This window comes from Podarcis filfolensis (genome assembly GCF_964270895.1).
Source record: "Podarcis filfolensis genome assembly, chromosome: 15".
Lineage (NCBI taxonomy): Eukaryota > Metazoa > Chordata > Lepidosauria > Squamata > Lacertidae > Podarcis > Podarcis filfolensis.
This window is the reverse complement of record NC_139618.1, coordinates 8,467,601-8,491,653: the sequence shown is the minus strand read 5'-3', so window position 1 is coordinate 8,491,653 and position 24,053 is coordinate 8,467,601. Positions and strand designations below refer to the sequence as shown.

At 46.8% G+C, this 24,053-nt stretch overlaps 1 protein-coding gene across 1 annotated transcript in view; it reads left to right on the top strand.

Annotated features, from left to right (window-relative positions):
- The window catches only part of NOS2 (nitric oxide synthase 2), a 34,080-nt gene extending 11,683 nt beyond the window's left edge, over positions 1-22,397 (top strand). The window contains exons 9-27 of the mRNA XM_083587467.1: positions 865-1,004; positions 2,522-2,696; positions 3,665-3,766; positions 5,250-5,444; positions 5,980-6,062; positions 7,211-7,355; positions 8,253-8,357; positions 8,459-8,508; positions 10,060-10,234; positions 10,629-10,761; positions 11,683-11,761; positions 12,138-12,316; positions 13,614-13,777; positions 14,639-14,849; positions 16,420-16,507; positions 17,799-17,920; positions 19,674-19,822; positions 20,678-20,872; positions 22,001-22,397. Coding sequence (XP_083443593.1) covers positions 865-1,004; positions 2,522-2,696; positions 3,665-3,766; positions 5,250-5,444; positions 5,980-6,062; positions 7,211-7,355; positions 8,253-8,357; positions 8,459-8,508; positions 10,060-10,234; positions 10,629-10,761; positions 11,683-11,761; positions 12,138-12,316; positions 13,614-13,777; positions 14,639-14,849; positions 16,420-16,507; positions 17,799-17,920; positions 19,674-19,822; positions 20,678-20,872; positions 22,001-22,129 — 2,619 coding nt within the window. The 3' untranslated portion in view covers positions 22,130-22,397. The remainder of the gene's footprint in view (positions 1-864; positions 1,005-2,521; positions 2,697-3,664; positions 3,767-5,249; positions 5,445-5,979; positions 6,063-7,210; positions 7,356-8,252; positions 8,358-8,458; positions 8,509-10,059; positions 10,235-10,628; positions 10,762-11,682; positions 11,762-12,137; positions 12,317-13,613; positions 13,778-14,638; positions 14,850-16,419; positions 16,508-17,798; positions 17,921-19,673; positions 19,823-20,677; positions 20,873-22,000) is intronic.
- The last annotated feature ends 1,656 nt before the right edge of the window (positions 22,398-24,053 follow it).

Below are 24,053 nucleotides of genomic sequence, written 5' to 3'. Positions count from 1 at the left end.
GTTATTTTCCCCCTCCCCCCCTCCTCCCTCCCCTCAGCTCCTCTCTCTGATTTCTCTGCACATATTATTCTCTGCATGTTCTACATATCTTTGTGTTGTCTACCTATCATGTTACCAACCAATAAATTTGTGTATGTTTATTCAAAACCTGCCAAGGAGTCCAGTTCATTTTGTTGTCTTTTTAGATAATTTGTAAAAAGTTCCCATTCTTCCTTAAAGTCACAGTTGTCCTTGTCCCTCAGTTTGTATGTCAATTTAGCCAGTTCTGCATAGCTCATCAATTTTTCTTGCCACTGTTCTTTTGTTGGGATTTCCTCATTCTTCCATGCTTGTGCTGTCAAGACTCTTGCCGCTGTTGTTCTTCCTATTAATGGCTACTGATGGCTGTCTTCTGCCTCCACTGATTTCCAGTACTGAGGGCCTTCTGGCAGTTCCCTCACTGCAAAAAGTGAGGGAAAATCAGGCAGAGGGTCTTCTTGGTAGTGGCACCCGCCCTGGGGAACACCCTCCCATCAGATGTCAACCCTATAAGCAACTATCTGACATCTGAAGGCAGCCCTATATAGGGAAGTTTTTAATGTCTGATGTTTTGTTTTGTCCCTTTGTATTTTGTGGGAAGCTGCCCAGAGTGGCTGGAGTAATAAGTCATAAATTGTTCTTGTTAAACTGGAGTCTGCCCTGCTGGTCATTGGCTCTGGCGCCACCTACTGTTGGCCTCCCTGCATTCCACCCCACCACTCTCATTTTGCGTCAGGCACTGCTGGCTCTTCAGGAGCATCCAAGGAGTTAAGTCTCTCTCTTTTTGCTTTGGCCAGAAGAGGGGGAAACAAACCCAGCTCACCTCCTTTCTTTCGCTTCTCTCAGCTGTGCATCCAGCTTGGTTGGAAGCCCAAGTATGGCCGCTTTGATGTGGTTCCACTGATTCTCCAAGCCGATGGCCAAGACCCGGAACTGTTTGAGCTGCCGCCAGAGCTTGTCCTTGAAGTGTCTATGGAACATCCCACGTAAGTGCCTTGGCTTCAGATGACAGCGGCCGGGACCTGCTCTTGACGGGCGGGCAGGCCGTTGTTGAAGAGAGGCTATTATTTGGGGCTTCGTGTGCCAGGGGGTTTGATCTGTTGGCTTTTGCCAGAGCAAAATTACATCGAATAACGGTGCTTCCAGACTGTTTCCATTTGGGGGGAGGAATCCCGCAATTTCAGGATGCCCCAATAGAGTTGGCTGGGAGGTCTTGTGCAAGATACCCACTTCCCTGACTTTTGGGAATAAATAAAGTGAGGAGAAAATGCACCTGAAAGTGTCGGTTGACCTTTGATTTAACTCAGCATCATTTAACCTCCCTGCAAACAATTCAGAAGGAAAGTTTAATAAGCAATGGAAACAGCCTCGGATTGACACGTCTTCCCAAATATATTTTGTTCTGCTGCAAGTCTTGGGGCTCTCCTGAGCTTGCTGTCACCTCCCTTTTGCACATGGATGCAGAGGAATCACCCTTATATTGAGCCAATATACATCTAGCTCCTTATTGTCTACCCTGGCTGGAAGCAATTCCTCCAGGTTTTCAGGCAAGGGTTTCTTTCCTCTGGAAATGCCAGAGGTTGGATCTGGGACCTTTGCGTGGCGAGTTCCCGCCTCCCACCAGTAGAAATAAAGACACGAGACACAATAATTAAGGTTAATGGGCAAAAATTGGCCACAACTTTATTGGTTACAGGTGATGAGCGATATTGGCTTAGGCATTGGTCCTAATCAACTATCCGGCTTCAGACTGTCTGCCTGAGAGGCCGGGAAGGGTTAACACCAGCAGGGGGAGCCCTGCTGATGCACGTCAACTAGGCACTCCCCCGGGGTCACCGCTCAGGGGCGTGCCTTGGGCCCTGGCCTCCATAGGCTTCGGACGGGGCCACGCCCCCCAGAGTTCTTTACCGGACTACCCTTCAATATTTGGGGGAGGTGATGGCGCTCCTCCCCCCTTCATCTACATAACAATACCCTGACCAATGCCTAACTGCCAAACCGTGGAAGTTGTGACAATTTGCTACGAGGTAGGCAAAAAAATCAAATGGCCGGTGCCAATTTGCCAAGTGGAAAAATTCCTGCCAGGCCCCTTAACGGCAACCAACCGAAGTCCATAGCAAGGTCAAAGGAGAAACCTTAAAGGGAGGGTGGGTGGGAAATTCCCCAGCTGATCAGCGGCAAAGAGGAAGCTCCTCTGCCACGCTTGCCTTAAATGCGGCAAGCCACGCCCCCTGAGCCAGCCGGTAGGCTGGCCAGGGGATGACGCGGCAGAGGATTCCCCCTCTAAGCGCGGGGCAGGGAGCCAGCCTCCGCGCGGGTGTTGGGGCGGGAAGCCCGCAACACCACCTCCTCCCTAGGTCGGAAGTGGCTTTGTCGTGCTCTACCACTGAGTTACGAGCCATCCCAATGGATGGTGCTGTGTTGGCTGCAGAAACCTCAGCACGCACTTCTGAGCAGCCATATGGAGTGGTGGAATTTTGTTTGGTTTCCCTTTCCCCCCCAGATACGAATGGTTTAAAGAACTGGACCTGAAATGGTACGCCGTTCCTGCTGTCTCTAACATGCTCCTTGAGTGTGGAGGACTGGAGTTCACAGCTTGCCCTTTCAATGGTTGGTACATGGGGACCGAGATCGGGGTACGAGACTTCTGCGATGCACAGCGCTACAATATCCTTCAGGTACTCTCTTTTTAAAATAATAATAATAAAGTGGTTTGAGTGGCAGCACATTCCAAACTGATATCTGACTGACTCATATTCCTCCTTCCTTTTCCCATGCCTCTCCCCCCCACCCCCAAATGCTTGTTGTTTTGCTTTTTAAATTGGAAGTTCTTTGGATACAGAGACCTATCTGCTTCCGCTTCAGAATGAAATGCTGTTAAGCTCATGCACCCTGATCAAAAGAGAGTGCATTATTGTCAGGGATGGAGTCAACAAAGCAATAATTCATCCGAGGCCAGCAAAGATACAGTGGTACCTCGGGTTAAGAACTTAATTTGTTCTGGAGGTCTGTCCACTCGGCACAGAGGCTGAAAGACACCACCTTAATGCCAAGCCAAACCACTGATTGGCTGATGGACGCATTCTTGTAAACATCATTTGGTTGGCGAACTGCGTCATAAAGTTTGGAGAAGTGCAGATTCAGAAGGATAGCTGCGTTTCGGTTTGCACATTGTTTAATGTTGTTAAATGCACGTTGTGCATTTGATCAATTTGGCTTCCAGTGAGACCTGAACCAAATTTCTCCTCCATCTCTACTGGTCGTCCTATAGAGGGCTACTGTGCGGACATTGCTAAGGACTCCTCTTGTTCAGTTTGCACTGGAGGAAAGAGCAGCCCCTCCCCTTCAGCAGTTGGAATGTTAGCAAACATTCTGTAGCACTACAGCATTTCTGTAATTGGATGGTGGTAGTTCACAGCAGCCTTCCCCAGCTTGGTGGCCTCCAGACTCCAACTCCCATCAGCCTCTGCCAGCAAAACATTGGGAATTGTGAGAGTTGTTGTCTAAAGCATGTGGTGGGTGCCATCTTGGCGAAGGGCTGCTCTTAGATGGTTTACTGACAAGGCCATTCCTCTGGTGTGGTGATGAGGGTCCTTGAAGTCCAAAAGGTGGAATTGTTCTTTCTTCATCTCTTCCTTCTTCGTAGGATGTAGGGAGGCGGATGGGCCTGGAAACCAACAAGCTCTCTTCCCTGTGGAAAGACAAAGCTGTGATAGAAGTCAATGTGGCTGTGCTGCATAGCTTTCAGGTGAGTGGGAGCGGGGGGAGAGGAGGGGAACGGCTGTAGCTCAGTGGGTAGAGTCCAGGCTTTGCACACAGAAGGTCCGAGGTTCAATCTCAGACAATCTCCATCTTCAAAAGAGCCAGAGATGGGGGCGCACTGTTCCCGAGACCTTGGAGAGCCCAGCCAATCAGATCAGGTTATACTAGGCAAAATGGACAACTGGTCTGGCCAAGTCTAAGGCAGCATCCTATTTAGGGAGGGGTTGTGGCTCAGGTGCAGAACATCTGCCTTGCATGTCAATGGTGCCAGATTCAGTCTCCAGCAACAGATATCTTTACAGGCAGTTGTGCAAAGTCAGCAGATTTGAGGAGGTGGTGTTTGTGCCTACCTGGTACCTGTGCTGAGTCGGCTCTCAGCTGCCTCACTGGTCCATAACCTCTCCCTGCAAGCAAATCTAGATGAATGTTCAACAAGGAGCCAACATTGCCTAAAGTAGGGCTGAAATACGTCTGGATTCATTTTGTGAAAAAAGCTCAACAACTCTTGTGTCCGGATTTTCACTTTTTGAAATATGGCAACCCTACATAAAGTCTGCAGACTGTATGGGCAAACAAATCAGGATGAATGCTCAATAAGCAGGTTGTTTGGAAGTAGGAATAAGCCCTTGTTTTCTGCTCTGCCCTGTATTAGTCTCACGCTGCACTGCTTCTGCTCTGCTGCAATTCATCTCCCTCCCCAAAAAGTTGTTCGTGATTACATAAGTTACACAGTTTACATAAATTAATTGCATAAGTTGTGTCATTACATAAGCTATGTAATTTAGCCGCAGCTATGTCATTTATGAAAGAACGCAGGTGGCGCTGTGGGTTAAACCACAGAGCCTAAGACTTGCCGATCAGAAGGTCGGCGGTTCGAATCCCTGCGACGGGGTGAGCTCCTGCTTCTCTGTCCCTGCTCCTGCCAACCTAGCAGTTCAAAAGCATGTCAAAGTGCAAGTAGATAAATAGGTACCGCTCCGACGGGAAGGTAAATGGTGTTTCCGTGCACTGCTCTGGTTCGCCAGAAGCGGCTTAGTCATGCTGGCCACATGCTGGCCACACTCGGCCAGTAAAGTGAGATGAGCGCCGCAACCCCGGAGTCGTCCATGACTGGACCTAACGGTCAGGGGTCCCTTTACCTTTACTATGTAATTTATGTAAACAATGATGTAATTTTTGTAATTAATGACGCAAGTTACATTGTTGTTTCGTTATTCTATCCCATGTGTTTCAGTGCAATGGAAATGCAATGCAAATTGGGGAGGGGTGTAATCAGTTACATATCATTGGCAGACTGGAAGCAACAGCAGCGGATAATACTGACGGTATTTGCAAGATTGATTTCCATTCCAGAAATGGGATGAATAGGCGAACTTCAGGAATTTCCGCTCCTGTTTCCCATTTTCAAGGGAATTCTCTGACGTCCCTCTCTTAGAAGTGACTAGTGAGAGCTTGTGTGCTTCTTCCAGAAACAAAATGTCACCATCATGGACCACCATTCTGCTGCCGAGTCGTTCATGAAATACATGCAGAACGAGTACCGGATTCGAGGAGGGTGCCCAGCTGACTGGGTTTGGCTGGTGCCTCCCATCTCAGGCAGCATTACACCTGTGTTCCACCAGGAGATGTTGAACTACATCCTCTCCCCTTTCTATTATTACCAGGTGAGCAAAACAATCTCAAGTCTAAGCGGCCAGGGGTGGGGCCTTACTTGCAAGTTTCCCATAGGGGTATCTGGTTGGACCCGAACCCATAGATTTAAATTACAATAAGGAAGATTATGACTAAATATTGGGGATAGCTTTCTGGCGGTAAAAGCTGTTCGACAGCAGAATGGGCTCCCTCAGAAGGTGGTTGACGCTCCTTCACTGGAGGTTTTTGAACAGAGGTTGGACAGCCATCAGTCAGAGATTCTTTAGCTACAATTCCCTCATTGCAGGGGTCCCTTGGAGTCCCTTCCAAGTCTACAATTCTATGATTCTAGGATGCTAGGATAGACCCAATCACTGACCTCTCCTGTTTCATCTGCCCCACACCTGATGTCCTATATGATAGGTAGGGCTTGGCCAAAATGGCCGGAGGTCTCCCACCAGAGTTGTTGCTGTTGGTTCATATTTTTTTACGTTTATTTGTCACCTTCTGTGGAAAGAAAGCCAGCCCAACGTCCTCTTAAAATATCCAACTTTCTCCCCGCTTAAGGTAGAAGCATGGAAAACGCACGTCTGGAAAGATGAGGGGCGCAAGCCACGGAAAAGAGAGATAAGATTCCGCATCTGGGCCAGGTATGTTTCCGGGAGAAAAGTTGTTGCCATGTCTGCGGTGTGTAGGTAGTTTTGGAGAGTCCCCCTCCCCGATGCATTGAAAGAACGTGTTTCGGGAGTCACAGGAAGAAGCTTCGCTGCCATCCTGCACACCCAGTTATGTCCACTGTCTGCACATTCAAAGTGGGATGGATGTGTAGCTAACTTTACACTCCCCTTTTTGAAAGGCTTTCTGCTCCAAGTCTAAGGTTTAAAACTAAGAACATGCCAGAATGGAAGGCAGGGTAGGCCTTGAAGTTGTCCCTCAAGGGTTAACAGCCGTTCCTCGTCTATTATGTTATGCCATGATAACACAGAGGCGTTTTTCCCCCCAGTGGTAGCATCAGTGTTGTGGAATATCTCCCTTGCTGAAACGCAGAAAGCCCCATCAGTATTGACATTCCACTAGCTCTTGAAAACACACCTATTTAGACTAGTGTTTTCCTGATCACCTGACTCTCCTGCTTTGATGGTTATTTCAACTTTAATGCTTTAACGGGCTTGCATCCAACTCAGAGTAGACCCATTGAAAGTAACAGACCCAAGTTCTTCATGTTCATTATTTTCAACGGTTCTGCTCCAAGTAATACTAGCATTGGACACCACCCTGGGTTTCTTTATAATATATCTTTTAATTACGGGTGCTTTTAATGCAGTTGTTTTGCTGTGTGTTGTAATTATGGGCAGTTGCGTTTTTAGAATGGGCTTGATTCTTGCTGTGTTGTGGTTGGCTTTTACAGTCGTACCTTGGAAGTCGAACAGAACCCTTTCCGGAAGTCCTTTCGACTTCCAAAACGTTCAACTTCCAAAGCATGGCTTCTGATTGGCTGCAGGAAGCTCCTGTAGCCAATCGGAAGCTGCAGAAGCCCCGTCGGATGTTCGGCTTCCAGAAGAATGTTCGGAAACTGGAACAGTCACTTCCGGGTTCCGATCGTTCGGGAGCCAAAACGTTCGAGAACTAGGCTGTTCCAAAAACAAGGTACGACCGTATTCACTCATGAAACTTCTTGAAATGAAAGATGGCACATAAATCCTATTGACATTATTCATTATAATATTATTTATTAATTAGAATTACTAATTATTAATGAATTAAATCGACAAGTAATCTATCGCTCCTCATTTCCCAGGGCTGTGCTTTTTGCATCGTCGCTCATGCGGAGAGCCACAGCGGGCAGGATCAAAGCAACTGTCCTGTACGCGACGGAAACAGGAAGATCAGAAACGCTGGCGCGGAACCTTGGTGACCTCTTCAACTGTGCTTTCAACACCCAGGTAAGAGGCTTCTTGGGATAGCTCAGTCAGCAGAGCATGAGACTCTCCATCTCAAGGTTGTGGGTTTGAGCCCCACGCTGGGCAAAATATCTCTGCATTCCAGGAGGGGTTCGACTAGATGGCCCTTGAGGTCCCTTCCAACTTTACAGTTCCATGACCTTTAATGTATTTTTCCTGTGAGGGGAGAGTAGCATTATGACTACATCAGAATGTAAGAAAAGGCCCTGCTGGGTTTGGCCAATGACCCATCTCGTCCAGCATCCTGTTCTAACAGTGCCTGAACTGTGGGAAACCAGCAAACAGGATTTAACCACAAGAGCATTTTCCCCTCCTGGGCTTCCCAGCAACTATGGGTGCAGGAGAAATGTGATCCAGTTTGCATTTAAAGGTGAACCTACCTCTGTCACCTGAGATTAAGCTTGTCCTTCTCTCCCAACGGAGCTCTCCCAGCTTGGTATGGCTGACTATAGCTTTCCCTCGGTCCTGTATACCTGAAGGAGCGTCTCCACCCTCATCGTTCTGCCCAGACACTGAGGTCCAGCACCGAGGGCCTTCTGGCGGTTCCCTCTCTGCGAGAAGCCAAGTTACAGGGAACCAGGCAGAGGGCCTTTTCGGTAGTGGCGCCCGCCATGTGGAACACCCTCCCATCAGATGTCAAGGCAATAAATAACTATTTTACTTTTAAAAGACAACTGTTTAGGGAAGTTTTTAATGTCTGGCGCTGTATTGTTTTTAATATTTGGTTGGAAGCCGCCCAGAGTGGCTGGGGAAACCCAGCCAGATGGGCGGGGTATAAATAATAATTTATATTATTATTATTATTATTCCTTCCACAAAACCTTGTCCCTTTTCTCCAACCTCCCCCCAGCTGCTTATAAATCCAACTTCCTTTTCTAGGTTATCTGCATGGATGACTACGATCCAAGGGATCTGGAGAAGGAAGCCCTCCTCCTGGTGGTCACCAGCACTTTTGGAAATGGAGACGCACCCAGCAATGGAAAAGTAACTTTCCATAGCCACGAGGCAAAATGAATTTCCAGTGTGAGCGAGGTTATCAATGCAATGTTAATGGTGTCTCCTGTTTTGTTTTGTTTTTGCCACAGACGCTGCAGAACACGCTGCTGTCTATGAAACAACTGAGCAACAGATTCAGGTAACTGTTTTTTGGCTGGGGATGTGCAGCTCTCATCTTGCGCTGAACAATACTGTCAGGTTTCTGGCCTTCTGGCCTTTCAGGTCTGAGATCATGCTTTGCCGTCTGTTCCTGTGAGGAGTGTAGGAAGCTGCCTCATTCTGAGTGAGACCGCTGAGTGAGACCATTGTCTAGTGAGAGCCAGTGTGGTGTAGTGGTTAAGAGCGGTAGACTCTGGGGAACCGGGTTCGCGTCTCCGCTCCTCCACATGCAGCTGCTGGGTGACCTTGGGCCAGTCACACTTCTTTGAAGTCTCTCAGCCCCACTCACCTCACAGAGTGTTTGTTGTGGGGGAGGAAGGGAAAGGAGAATGTTAGCCGCTTTGAGACTCCTGAAGGGGAGTGAAAGGCGGGATATCAAATCCAAACTCTTCTTCTTCTTCTTGTCGACACTGAGTGGCAGCAGCTGTCAAAGGTTTCAGATCAGGGTCTCTGTCACTCAGCGACACTCCTTTTGCTTGCTGCTCTTGTATTGTTCATTTTAAGGAAATGTTTTTAGTTATTAAGGTTGCAACTTTTATTACCCTGATAGTTGAATACATTTAAAAAAACCCACTTTTGATTGATTAAAAGAGTGTCCCCAATTATATAAGGTTGGTAAATCGTTTAAAAAAAAATTGCTTGCATGGAACACTAAACCGTGGTTTGCACTTTGCCTCGCTTTTATGTAACACTAAACCCCCCTCCCTTCTCTTCTTCTGGCATGGCTGTAATAAGGTGATCAAATGCCTCTGCTTACATTTTAGATTAACCACAGTTTAACGTTATGCCCAAAGTCGAAACTGTGGGTTTAACTATGGTTTGCTGAAATAAGCACTCTTATGAAACAATGGTTTGAAGTTGGCATTTTCCCAACAAACCATAAGATCAGTGACACTTTGGTTTGGACATTGCTGGGGGAGATGGAGGGAGCGCATGATTCTGTGGTTCACAGTGACTTGTCCTCTTAACACTATGCTGTGTGTTAGATCCAAGCTGTCTTGATGTCTGTACATCATCCAAAAACAAAAGTTGTTGCTTTTTGTGTGAAAGAATGTCAAACCTATGCACATTTAATTTGTTATCTGAGTAATCAACTAAAATATACAATTAATCAAGCTTTCTTTAGTTAGTTGAAAACCCTGTTACAAGAGGTGTAATACCTGGTGTTCCTGCTGGGCTGGGTCCTTGAACTCTGAAACTCTGGATGGAGGACAGACAGAGGTGTGGATATAGAAAGCAGCTAAAATTTACATTCATGGCTCCACCCGCTTTTGCCTGTGGTCCCGCCCACCACTGACATGTGACCTCAGGAAGGTCACCCAAAATGGAATGTGACCCTTAGGCCAAAAGTGTTTTCCCACCTCTGTCTATTATACGTCTGTCTCACCCATATGCAAGTCTCTCTCACCCAGAGAGGTGATCAGGGCCCCATATCTGCTCAGATGCTCTCAAAACCATTCTGCACATCACCCATCGTTTCTTTCTGATGATATCAAGAGTGACAGCTAACTCAGCTCTCCCCTTGGAACAGATACGCCATCTTTGGCTTGGGTTCAAGTATGTATCCAGAGTTCTGTGCCTTTGCCCGCACCGTTTACCAAAAGCTCCGGCAGCTGGGGGCATCGCCTCTCACCCCGATGGGCGAAGGAGACGAACTCAACGGACAGGAAGAAGCTTTCCGGATGTGGGCACTCAATACCTTCAAGGTACCAACAGCCACCAGATTCAGGAGCGGAGAGGGGAAGGATTCGGAGAGGCATTGGGTCCAAATGTTGTAGGGAAATGGTCAATGCCATGAATGGGGGTGTTTCCTGACCCCTGTTCCGGGAATCTGGAGCTGGGGGCTGAAATTAGGAGCTTAGAGGTCTGCAATAGCAGTGAAAAATGAGGGGGACCAGCCCCTTCCCAACAGATATTGAGGGGGCCAAACACCATTTTGCATCATCTTTACATTTAACCTGAACTGATTTAAACAAACAAACAAACATGTTTTAACATAATCAGTTGAAGTGAATTTATTTACTTACAGTCCATGCTAACTCAAGATGATAGCCCTCCATAATTTCAGTCTATCTTCTTCTCTTTTCTGTTTTTTAAAAGATTGCCTGCAATTTTTTTGCTATCCGTGAAAAGCACAAGATCTTGGTTCCGAAAGCATATACATGTAATTCAACCTGGGATCCAGAGAATTTTAGGACTGTGTATGACTCTCAGCTTCTGGATTTGGGGAAAGGTATAATTTCCTCCCACCTTGCCTCTCAAATACATTTGTGTGTGTCTGCAATATACTGTATTATTATCGTTATCGTTATCGTTATCGTTATCACTATCATCATTATCATTATCATTATCATCATTATTATTAATATATACACACCTTCAAATATTTAATAGTACTTAAACCTCTGCTGTTGTTTAAATCCACCATTTTCCTCTCAGTTTCCTCCATTTTTGCTTCACTCAAACTTCTGCTGTTGTTTTAAGCCAGGGGTCCCCAAAGTAAGGCCCGCGGGCCGGATAAGGCCCGAGGGACTCGTTTATCCAGCCCGCGGAGACCCCCACCGCCCACTCTTACCGGCACTGCGCTGTGCAGCTGCCCACTTCCTGGTCAGAGGAGCACCGGAAACAGCTTGTGTGCATGCACAACTGTTATTTGCGCATGCACAAGCGTTATTCCTGGTGCACATCCGAGTCGGAGGAGGCCCGTGCACATGCACACAAGCTATTTCCGGTGCTCCTCTGACCCGGAAGTGCGCCGGAAATAGCGTGTGCACACGCATATGGGCACATGCTTCCCCGCCCTCCGGCCCACCGCGCAATCAGCGCTGGAGACACCGGCCCGAGGCGCGGTAAGTTTGCTGACCCCTGTTTTAAACCTCCACTTTTGCCCTCTCAGTGTCTCTCCCGTCTGCTCCCATGCCATGGCTGCTGCGGTTGTGCAACCTTCCTTCTCTTTTGTTTCTCTCCCCTCCCCTGACTTTGTGGAAATCAAGGATTGCGATGCAGCCCTCCAGTGGGGGGGGGATCTGTTATGACAGCCTTACATTTGTATGTGTATAGGAAGATATCATTGGAGCTGTAAGCAATCTCCTAAGTAAGCGCATCATGCAGAATGTTCCATACTCCAACTTAGCAAATGTTTCCCCCTTCACAGCACTTGGTGACGTCCATGGGAAGAACATCATTCCAATGAAACTAAAGTTTCGGCAGAACCTGCAAAGTTCAAAGTCCAGGTATTCAAGTCATATTCTGAGTATCCCTGTTTTAACCCATCCTAGGCATGGTTCTTTCCCCCTTTTCTTTAAAAAAAAACACTAATCTGGACTTGGGGATTATTGAACTGGAGTCATTTGACCAACAGGTAGGAAGATATTCACACGTGCTGCAGTTTATTGTGTGTTGATCGGCACGTCTCTAAATTTCCCTTTAACTGATTGGGAAAAAACCCCTGCAGTTTGGCAAGGTTTTCCATAAATGGTCAGCAGGCTTTCAGGGAATCCAAGAGACAATACTTCTCCCCATTAGACACCAGAAATGTATCCTGTCCCAAAGTGTCAACAAGGAAATCCTGTGACGGTTTGATGGGTCTGTTTTCGCTTGCTGTTTCAGTCGAGCGACTATCTTAATTAAGCTTTCCTGTGAGAGAAATCAGGAAGTCGAGTATCTCCCTGGAGATCATCTTGGGATCGTCCCTGGCAACTGCAAAGTTCTCGTGGATGGCATCATCGCCCGGATCACAGATGCTCCTCCACCGGATGAGATCATTAGGCTGGAAAGGCGCAGCGATCGTAAGTCAGGACTTGTAGAACTTTAAGCCCGAAAACCTGAAACCAAAGCAAATCTCAGAGTCCCTCCAGACATCTTTTGCATTGTGCATTCATAATTATTGGCGCTCATTATAGTACCTGGGTGGTTGCAAACAACCCACTTTTAACACCATTCATGTCTGCAAAGGTTTGGGGGTGGACATCTTGCTTCGATTCTGATTGGTGCACATCCTGTAGCTTCTTGCTTGAATTGTGTAACTTTTCATACCCCAAACGTCTGTTGCTTGTATGTTTGTTGCCACACTGTTGTGGAATTGTAGCTTAAGATTGCTCTCCAGGCGACAGTAGTGTGGTAACACTGGAGAAGCATCACGGCACAACTAATGAAGTGGAATTATATGTGGATGTTCTACTAAATGTCCCTACTATTGCATCAATGACATATTGCAGAATACAGCTGCAACATGCCCACCCCTGCCGCCACCATAAAAAGCAACCCGTCTGGAGAGGCCCTGCAGAGAATAAAAATATTTTTGGGAGTGCATATGAATACAGTGGTACCTTGGTTCTCGAATGTAAACCATTCCAGAAGTCCATTTGACTTCCAAAACGTTCAAAAACCAAGGCTCTGCTTCCGATTGGCACAGGTGCCCCGGAAACAATAGCCAACAGCTGCATCGGATGTTCGGCTTCCGAAAAACGTTCGAAAACCGGAACACTTACTTCTGGGTTTTCGGCATTCGGAACCCAAAATGTTTGAGTACCAAGGCGTTCAAGAACCAAGGTTCCACTGTCTACTTATCCACTTGAGTGCTTGTGTAGCTATGTCAACTCCTGTTTTTATTACTGGGTGAAATACTACAAGGCTGCCCTCTCTAAGCTCAGCAGTTCTCCATCCTCTTCTCTTACGGTTGAAATTGATGGGAATTAGTGGTACAGTTTGGGTAACTTTAGACTCTGAGTTTACTGGCCTTACAGGGGACTTTCTCTTCAGCTGGTAAATGCATATTAGTACATCAAATTCTTCAGAATGCAGGAAGCCAGCCCTGCTATGTTTGGCAGGGGTGGCAATGGGAGGGGTCCTTAGTCCGTTCTGCCCTGGACATCTGCCCCAAAAGCCTTTCCTTAATGGTACCTCTAACTGGCACTGGTTGCTGAGTTCAACCAAAGTCTGGAAAAAAACATTTTTAGGGCAGGAAAACAGCCACACCTATTTCTTGCTCTGCGTCTCCTTTGCGCAAAACCTCATCTCCAGCTGACTTCCTCTTCTGGAGATCTGAAGATTTCTCCCCCCAACTCATTTCCTCTTCGATTCCAGGTGGCTACTGGATGGCGGACAGCAAGTTCCCAGCCTGCACCCTCTCCCAAGCCTTGACTCATTTCCTGGATATTACGACTCCACCTTCCCAACAGTTGCTTCGGATCCTTTCTCAGCTGGCAAAAGAAGAAAGCGAGAAGGAGAGGCTGGACCTCTTATCTCATGTGAGTTTTGCCATGATAAAATTGACATTCCCTTTAAATAATAATAATAATAGGCTGCTGAATCATAGAGTTTTCTGGAGTGGGCCTCTTGTTCATTTGCTAATGTTGCTACTGCGTTGTTGCCCATGGGGATAAGGAGAAAATCGATTCTGTTCACTTTTCAAAAAATATGTGTTTATAAATGCATGACACCGCAACATCATACAATACATAAATATGAAATAACTTCAACGTAGCAATGGCGACACAGCACACATTATTATTATTGATTAAATTTGTGTGCCGCCCTATATCCACAGGTCTCAGGGCAGTTCACAGGATAAAATTACAATATAAAAACATGAAATACATAATCAAAACCAGAACAACCCAATAACACTCCCCCAACACGTTTTCAAAGGGCATTAGATGACAATCAACCCAAGGCCTGCTTAAAGAAGAACGTATTTGCCTGGTGCCTAAAGGTGTATAATGAAGGCACCAGGCGAACTTCCCTGGGGAGAGCATTCCACTGCAGAAAAGGCCCTGTTCTCGTGTTGTCACCCTCTGGACCTCTTGAGGAAGAGGCACACAAAGAAGGGTCTCAGAAGATGATCTCAGGATCTGGGTTGGTTCCCATGGGGAGAGACAGTCCTTGAAGTATTGCGGTCCTGAGCTTGATGCATGTTAAAAGTTCACATTTAAATGTGAGCCTGCCTGATTCGCACTTCACGAATTGCAGCCACCCTTTGAAATCCACGTTCCTCCAAATTTCGTGATGCAGAAGGACGTGGAGGAAAATGCATATAGTAGGGTTAACTCCAACTTTGATTCACAGCCGGCTGGCTCTCTGATGGGCTTTTTGCATGTTTTGCATTTCAGAACTTGGAGGAGTACAACAAGTGGAAGTTTCACAATGGCCCCACCTTCCTGGAGGTGTTGCAGGAGTTTCCGTCGGCCGAGGTCTCAACCTCTTTCTTGCTGTCGCAGTTGCCTTTGCTGAAACCCAGGTATTACTCCATCAGTTCCTCGCAGGACCAGGAGCCCGGAGAACTCCACCTGACGGTCGCCGTGGTCACCTACAGGACCAGAGGTAAGAGGGGCTTCCTGGAGTGCGATGCCGCAGAATGGGAAATTCAGCAGAAGCTGGTCCATTGGGACTGGTCAGGCACTGCCCCACAGACCTCTGCTCTCAGCCCAGCCCAGCCACTTGCCTTCCCACCTACAACCAGTCCAAGAAGTGGTCCTAGATGTCAGCTTCCTCCTCCTCCTTAGTCCCAGTCTTGCCCCTTGTAGAACTCAGCAGGGAAGAGGATGGGGACTACAATGAGTAGCCTCTGGCGCCACCTGCTGTTGGGCTCCCTGCCTTCTGCCCTGGCAGTCTCTTTTTAAAAAAAATATATTTTTATTGGTTTTACATATATTTTCCAAATAAAACATAACATAACATATCTCATCTTATACCACATTTTGGCTATAAGCCTAGGACTTCCATCAACCACGTCTAATGATTTTCGACCTGCATCTCTTAGTCTTGCATCTCCTTCTCTTAACTATTACTTTTATTAATCCGTACTTTAGAATCCATTCTCCTAAACTTTTTCTGTAATATTTCATATAGTTCTCCTTACAAAACTTCTTGTAATCCTACAAGCATAGTCAGCTGATTACAGTTGTTTTTCAAATAACTCACATATTTACACCAATCTTTCAAGAATTTCTGGTCCCGCTGGTTTCGAATTCTTCCTGTCATCTTATCCAATTCTGCGTAGTCCATTAATTTCATCTGCCATTCCTCTGCCCTGCCAGTCTCAATGGGCAGCAGGCACCACTGGGTGACTCCTTCCCACCAGCTGCAAAACAGTCTGATGGCAACATGACAATACTGTGTTTGTCCCTCGCACTTGGCACTGGACATAGCAAATAGGGACAGAGAGGGAGAGGGAGAGGGAGAGATTCAGCTTGCATTTAAAGACAGATCTACCTCGTTGTGCACTTCCTGAACTAAAGCGCAGCCATCATTTGAAATTCCTGGATCTCTGAATTTTGCAATGCAGTTCTCCAACCAAGTCGCTTGCACAGAAGTGCCCATCCTAGGATAAAGTGTGCGTAAAAATACATATATTGGGGAAAATAACACATACACAAATGTGTCTATTAAGGGAAATTTGCACTAAAATGTGGACACGGGGACTTTTCAAAAGACCAAATAAATCACAGATGAATGTGGAAATGTAGAGAATTGAAAAAAATGAAATGGACAAATCAGACACTTCCAATTTCTCTATCTGTTGTTTGGAGAGGGTGGGGGAACCAGTGGAGGCTTCGAGGTGGGAGAGCAGCAGGGCCACAGGGCTCAGTGAGCTCCTTGCTAGCTTGTGTGCTTTGGGAAATGCCCAACAATGCTGACACCTGGTATTGACTTAGGCTGGATCCAGACACATCCAAGAAGCGTTTCATTTAAACGCGTTGTAAACTTTGTATGAGAAATCGGGTTGGCAAAAACGGAACTCCACAGTGCCATCTGGTGTCACAGTGTCACATGCATAGACAACGCATATAAAGCGCTTTTTCTTTACCCATCTGGCTGAGTTTTGAATCTGACATTAGCCTCTCATGGGGGTAATGATTTAATTGACATTTCCCCCCATTCCTCCACTCAGATGGAGAAGGTCCGGTGCATCACGGAGTCTGCAGCACTTGGCTGAACACTGTCGACCTAGAGGAGACCATCCCCTGTTTTGTACGCAGGTAATGACACACCCAAGAACTGGGCTGTAAGAAAATGTTGATGAACTCACAGCCTCAAAATGACATGTGGGATGCCTGCAGTGCCACATCTTCCAGGTCAGCCCTGTCCTGACTGTGCATAAAGCACATTAACTTGATTTTATGATTTTGCTGGCCAAAACCAACCAACCCCATACAATTTATTTATTTTAATTTATCAGATTTATTAGATTTATATACCACCCTTCATCGAAAGATCTCAGGGTGCTTCACAAGATAAAAACACAAGATAAAGCACAAATAAATAGTTAGAACAGAGACAACAAAGCAATAACCCCCACTCCCACAAACACATTTAAAAGGCTGTGGAATATTAATCAGCCAAAGGCCTGGTGGAAGAGGAAAAGTTTGGTTAGATGCTACAAAGTACGTGGCAATGCTATTCCACAGAATGGGGCAGCCACACTAAAGGCCCTGCTCTAAGTTAATGCAGAGTGAGCTTCTGACATCTTTGGAACTCACAGAAGAGTGTCTCCTGCTGACGGCCATGATCTTGGAGAGTAAGGAATAAGATGCTCTGTCAAGGGTTGCAGAAGTTGGTAGGGCAGCTCAGTTTAGATCACCTAGTGAGTTCATGGCAAAGATGAGAACTAATCTGCTGGCTTCACCATTTGAACCAGGGGCTCGTTTGTTAAGTATAATTGTTTCATTGACACTGAAATGCAGACTGCCTAAATGTGTATTACTGAAGGCTTTAACGTGGGAAAATTGCACTGGCGCATACTAAGTGGTTTCTGAGCTCCTTGATGAGTAGATAATTAACCATTGTTGCTTTCTGCTAGCTAACACCTGCGTGTTTAACCTTAGATCAGGTAGAAAAGGTATTTGGCTGCAAATCTCCATTTTGAAAGGGAGTCGTGTTTAGCATTTGTTCCCAGGCTCCGTGGAAGTAGCATGTACGGTAAATGACATTCTCCAGGAGCACACAGCCTAAGGCAAAATGGAGGCTGTAAAGAGAGAAACTTGTGGTTTTAGATCTGTTTGGAGTATTTCATATTTTATAGAAAGCAGAGCCTCTGCTGGACTGCACAAGATCTTGTACAGAATTACTTGGTTGTATTATTTACCATTTTTTGTTCTGTTTTGAAGAAAGTTCTGCAAGTAAAGCTTTAATTAAACATGGGCCTTGACAATGTTTTTATTCCAAAAGGAGTCAGTTGTTATGCATCCGGTTGCTTCAAGCTGCACAATATTAATATATGCATATATATCATTTGAACACAGCATTACTCAGCTGTTGTTTTCTGTCTAGTGCTGATGGGTTCCGGCTTCCAAAAGACCCACGCGAACCGTGCATCCTGATTGGGCCAGGCACAGGAATCGCCCCGTTCAGAAGCTTCTGGCAACAGCGCCTCTATGATTTGGAAAAGAAAGGTAAAGGGGGACATTTGTCACCGGTTGTTAGGCCTGCACACATACTACCCCTTTAACGGCCACATAAAGCACGTGACTTCCCCCCAAAGAATTATGGGAACTGTTTAACCTCCCACAGAACTACAGTTCCCAGCATGCTAGCAAATGAGAAACAGACACACTTCAAGATCCAAGTTTTAGTGTATAAATCCCTAAACAGCTTGGGACCAGGAAACCTGAAAGATCGTCTCATTCTTAATATACTCAGCCAATCACTGTATTCTGCACCTGAGGGCCTCCTGCATATACAGTGGTACCTCGGGTTACATACGCTTCAGGTTACATACGCTTCAGGTTACAGACTCTGCTAACCCAGAAATAGTGCTTCAGGTTAAGCACTTTGCTTCAGGATGAGAACAGAAATCGTGCTCCAGCAGCGCAGCAGCAGCAGGAGGCCCCATTAGCTAAAGTGGTGCTTCGGGTTAAGAACAGTTTCAGGTTAAGAACGGACCTCCGGAACGAATTAAGTACTTAACCTGAGGTACCACTGTACTTTCCTATCAGGCCTGTTACTCACAATGTCAGAATTTGGCCTTTCGAGTGGTGGCACCTACCCTTTGGAACTCATGGCCACTGCATATCAGATGGGCGCCATCTTTGTTGTCTTTTCAGCTAAAGGGGTTTCCCCTTTCCACATGGCTTCCAAAAATCTTTATCCCATCTGCTCTCTGGCTTGGATTTGAACTGAATTTATGTATGTGCTGTTTGTTATGTTACAACAGTTTTTGTACATTATTTTACATGCATTATATTGTAAAATCACTTCAGGAGGCCTCATGAGAAGCAATTTACAAATGAAAACAATAATATTTCCACCCTTAAACAAAAATTATTTATTAGATATGTTAATTGCTTTATATTTACCCAAGGCAACCCAAAGCCACTTACAACCAGACAGACAGACAAACCCCCACAGTGGCGTAGCGTGGGTTGTCAGCACCCGGGGCAAGGCAAGTAATTTGCGCCCCCTAACCCGTGGATTTGCGCCCCCTAACCCTAACCCCCAGATGTTGCGCCCGGTGCGGCCGGCCCCCCTGCACCCCCCACGCTACGCCACTGAACCCCCACATAGATACATTAAAACCGGGGGGGGGATACATTAAGACCATCCCACCTACTTTTAAAAGGCCACAGACTGGTAAATGCCAAAGGCCTGGTTATAGAGAAATATTTTTGTCTGGAGCCTAAAGATGTATCATGAAGGTGCCAGGTGAAGGTGCCTGGGTAGAACATTCCACAGACAGGGAGCCACTACAGAAAAGGCCAATTTTGGTGTTGCCACCCTCTGGGCCTCTCTTGAAGAAGGCACACAAAGAAGTGCCTCAGATGACGGTCATTGCCTTTCTGTTTCTTTTTTCTTTGCTATCATGTTTCTCGTTTCTTTGTTTCCTTCTTATAATGCTTCAGGGATGGGCACTGAATTTTCACCCTGAAACCTCAACTTCTGCTGGCCCTTCCTTGCAAAATAAATTTAAAAAAACAATGCTCACCTGCCCCAAAACACCAAACTTAGAAAGCTAGCATTTCAGGGACTCTAGTTCCTGACACACTAATTTTCTATGTGTGGGGGATGCATCTATTGCACAAAGGGCCAGTCACCTCAGTGAGAACTAGGCATCCCAAATAGGCATGAATTAAATTGGGACAGAAGGAGATCTGTTCGCATGCCCCCCAACCCATGCTTGAAAACTGATTTGGAGGCTTCTGATTCTAGGGATCAAAGGGAGGAGTATGATCCTGTTATTTGGCTGCCGACACGCCAGCCTGGATCACCTCTACAAAGACGAAATGGAAGAAATGAAAAGGAAAGGGATCCTTCAAGAGGTCTACACAGCTTACTCCAGAGAGCCTGGCTATCCCAAAGTAAGTCTCATCTTATCCTGAAGGACCCACCTTTAACCCAAACTTGCATTTCTTAACCTTTTCCATATTTGCATGGCGGTCTTGCTCCTCTTGCGATCCACCTTGGGTCAGGCCACAAATCACTAGAGCAGGCATCCCCAAACTCAGCCCTCCAGATGTTTTGGGACTACAACTCCCATCATCCCTAGCTAACAGGACCAGTGGTCAGGGATGATGGGAACTGTAGTCCCAAAAAACATCTGGATGGCTGAGTCTGGGGGGGGCTGCACCAGAGGATCCAGACCCACCAGCTGAAGACCAGCGGTCCAGGACATTTATAACAAATTAAATAACTGACCCTTTTGCACCCCAAAATGGGCCACAGGCGATGGGAAAGCCTTCTTTCTGCCTGAGACCTTGGAGAGCAGCTGCCAGTCCAAGTAGACAACACTGTGTTAAATGTTGCAGCCCTAATTTAAAACGTTTCTTGAGAGTCCCATGGACTGCAAGAAGATCAAACCTATCCATTCTGAAGGAAATCAGCCCTGAGTGCTCACTGGAAGGACAGATCGTGAAGCTGAGGCTCCAATACTTTGGCCACCTCATGAGAAGAGAAGACTCCCTGGAAAAGACCCTGATGCTGGGAAAGATGGAGGGCACAAGGAGAAGGGGATGACAGAGGACGAGATGGTGGGACAGTGTTCTCGAAGATACCAGCATGAGTTTGACCAAACTGCGGGAGGCAGTGGAAGACAGAAGTGCCTGGCGTGCTCTGGTCCAGGGGGTCACGAAGAGTCAGACACGACTAAACGACTAAACAACAACAATAACGATGGAGCTGAATAATAACATACGGGTTTGTTCTTCTCGCTCCAGGTTTACGTCCAAGACCTTCTTCGGAAAAAGCTGGAGTCCGACGTGTGCAGGCTCTTGCACAGAGAGGCGGGCCACCTCTACGTCTGTGGGGATGTCCGTATGGCCAGAGAAGTCGCTAAGACGTTAAGGGAGATATTTGCCAAGTATCTGGGCTTGACGGAACAGCAGGCCGAAGATTACTGCTTTCAGCTGAAGGTACGCTGAAAATCTCTTTCTTCTTCATCTATAGCAATCACTCGTAGCCGAGTAAGATTGTCTTCCATGAACACGGTCTTAACAGAAAGTGACTGTAGAGGCCAATTCTGGATCCACACGTCCTTCCACAGTGGGGACATAGGTTTCCGGAGAGGAGTTGATCACAGTGAGGGTTTGCCAAGCATGCCTTCATCTTAGCACGTTTCTCCCTTTCATCCTGAGTTCGAGTGTCTTCAAAGCCCATGACACCTTTGGTAAAGGCTGTTCTCCACCTGGAGTGCTCACAGGCCAGTGTTTCCCAGTTGTCGGTGTTTATACTACTTTTTTAAGATTTGCCTTGAGAGAGGCTTCAACCTCTTTGGTTGACCACCAGCATTACGCTTTCCATTTTTAAGTTTGGAATAGTGTACAGTGGTACCTCGGGTTACATACGCTTCAGGTTACATACACTTCAGGTTACAGACTGCGCTAACCCAGAAATAGTACCTCAGGTTAAGAACTTTGCTTCAGGATGAGAACAGAAATCGTGCTCCGGCGGTGCAGCAGCAGCAGGAGGCCCCAATAGCTAAAGTGGTGCTTCAGGTTAAGAACAGTTTGAGGTTAAGAACGGACCTCCGGAACGAATTAAGTACTTAACCCGAGGTACCACTGTAGTTGCTTTGGAAGACGATAATCAGGCATTCACACAACATGACCAGTCCAACGAAGTTGATGTTGAAGAATCATTGCTTCAGCACTGGTGATCTTTGCTTCTTCCAGTACACTCAGCTTGTGTCTCCTGCAGACTGTCAGTATTTTGTCAAAGAGGAGTTCAAGTGCTCAGGCCCTGCTCGTGGGTTTCCCATTGGAGCATCTGGTCGGCCACTGTGAGAACAGGATGCTGGGTTCATGGGCCCCTGATCTGATCCAACAGAACTCTTCTGGTGTTCTTAAGTGTATACCAAAAACATAGTTTAGTGCAAATAAAATAAATCCCTATTTTACCCTGGTGCAACAAATCCACTTTAAAAACAACAATGGTTTTCTTGTGTGTGTGATGGGGAAATTGATTGAAAAGTGTGGGACCCTCTCCAGTAAATGTTGTGGCAAATTTTACTGATTGCTGGTTTATTTCATTCGTTTTTACAGAGGCAGAAGCGATACCACGAGGACATATTTGGGGCCGTGTTTCCCCACGAGAACCAAAGAGAACTGGAAGAAATGAAACTTGACAGAGACATCAGCAACTGGAGACCTCAACCTCAACTGAAATTTTAGCCATAATTTGCACACTTGTCCACATTTTCCATCGTGGTTGGGGGCAAATTTTGCTTTCTCTCTATACTCTGCCTACATGGAGGTGATTAGCAAGATTTGTCCCATAAATCTCAGCTTTAACAACAGCATCAAAAACCCAAAACACTACATATTTAATTCTATTTATTCTGTAAATTCCTTTTTTAGTTTGTGTATATTTTATCGGAAGCTTAGTCAGTCAGCTCTTTTTTAAAAAAGAGAAAAAAGAGAATATCTATTATTGGACAAAGGATCTCAGATTTGTGATCTGATTTTACCCTGCATTACACGTTATAGAAAAGGGAACAAAAAGTAATCTAGATTTTAAAACGAAACCAAAGAAAGCAACCAGATTAGCAGGCAAAATCAACAGCTCCTACTTAATGAAGGGCAGACTATTGTGCCTGGTGTATATGGAGGCGGGGCACCGATGAGGCAAAGGACAATGTCATTGGTGCAGCTTGGAGGCAGTCTCGTTGGTTGCTCGTCCAGCTGCACCGTAGCCCAGCCCCTCCCAGGAGCCAATCAGCTGGGCTGGGGGTCTCAGGGGGTGGGGCTTGGAGCAGGGTCTGTTCCTGGTTCATAGACAAGGCTGTCTTACCCATAGGCGCTAGGGGTGCGGGGCACCTGGACACCTGGCTCTCAGGAGCACCAGGCCGAGAGTCCGGGGCCTGAGAGTTGAGTCCGGGGAAGAGCCCACCCATTGGTTGGAGCGCTGTGGTGGGCTCGTCTGCTACGGGTGGTTCTGCACCACGAGTTTGGGGGCAACTGAGCCAACGAGATGCTAAGGCGGCCCGGCTCCCCCCTCCTGCGCGCCTGGGACTGGGCAACCTGGGGGGGGGTGCCGGGCAGATCTTTGCACCCCAGCACCGCATATGCTTAAGACAGCCCTGTTCATAGAGATCAAGGCCCGGTCTTTGACTTTCTTTTGGAATGCTCATCACTTTGCTGTGGTCTGAGGCTAGCTGCTGGTTAGACAGGGTTGGGGGCCACCCATAGTTGGATTGACTCAAGCATTTGGGGGTGTTTGCCTTTTCCATAACAAAGCTTTTTGGGGTTTGCCATCGTCACAGCTTTCTGTAACCACCGGGTAGGAGCCGAACCCTACAGTTGTATGAAACTGTGCAAACTGTAACCAACCCTGGTCACGTCTGTACTGTGCATTTAAAGCAGACTCATACCACTTTGAACAGCCATGGCTCCCCCCAAAGCATTCTGGGAATTGGTTAAGGGTGCTGAGAGTCGTTAGGAGAGCTCCTATTCCCCCTCACAGAGCTACAACCCGCAGGTTAATTTAATAGTCAACCACCCTTCCCAGAGAACTCTGGGAGTTGTAGCTCTTTGTGGGGAACAGAAGTCTTTGAACATCCCTCAGCGCCCTTAAGAAACTACAGTTCCCAGGATTCTCGGGGCGGGGAGCAATGACTGTGCTTGAACCCATTTCCCGCCTTGTGAGTGTGATCCTTGCTTCCCCACTCCCTTCTTCAGGGAGTGTTGGACTAGGATAGAGGAGCTCAGCGCTTCAGATCTCCTGCACAGCCACCACACGTGGATGACCTTGGCCCAGTCATGTTCTCTCAGCCTAGTCTACCTCACAGGGTTGTTCTGAGGATGAAGTGCACCTCTGCAGGAGCAGGATTCTGTCAGAACAAATGGCAAACGTGCTAAATAAAATCCAAGCGCATGGGGGAGGGGCTTCCTGGATCAGGCCAGCGGCCCACCTCACCCGCAGTGGCCAACCAGATGCCATGGGGAAGCCCTGCCCGGGGATAACTGGTGTGAAGAAACTGGTCCCTATCTGCATAGGGGACAGGAACACCCCCCCCAAAAAAATAAAATTCCCTGCAGCAAGAAAAAGAATCCAGCGCTATGAACTGTTGATGCAACCTTTAATTGACAGCAACAG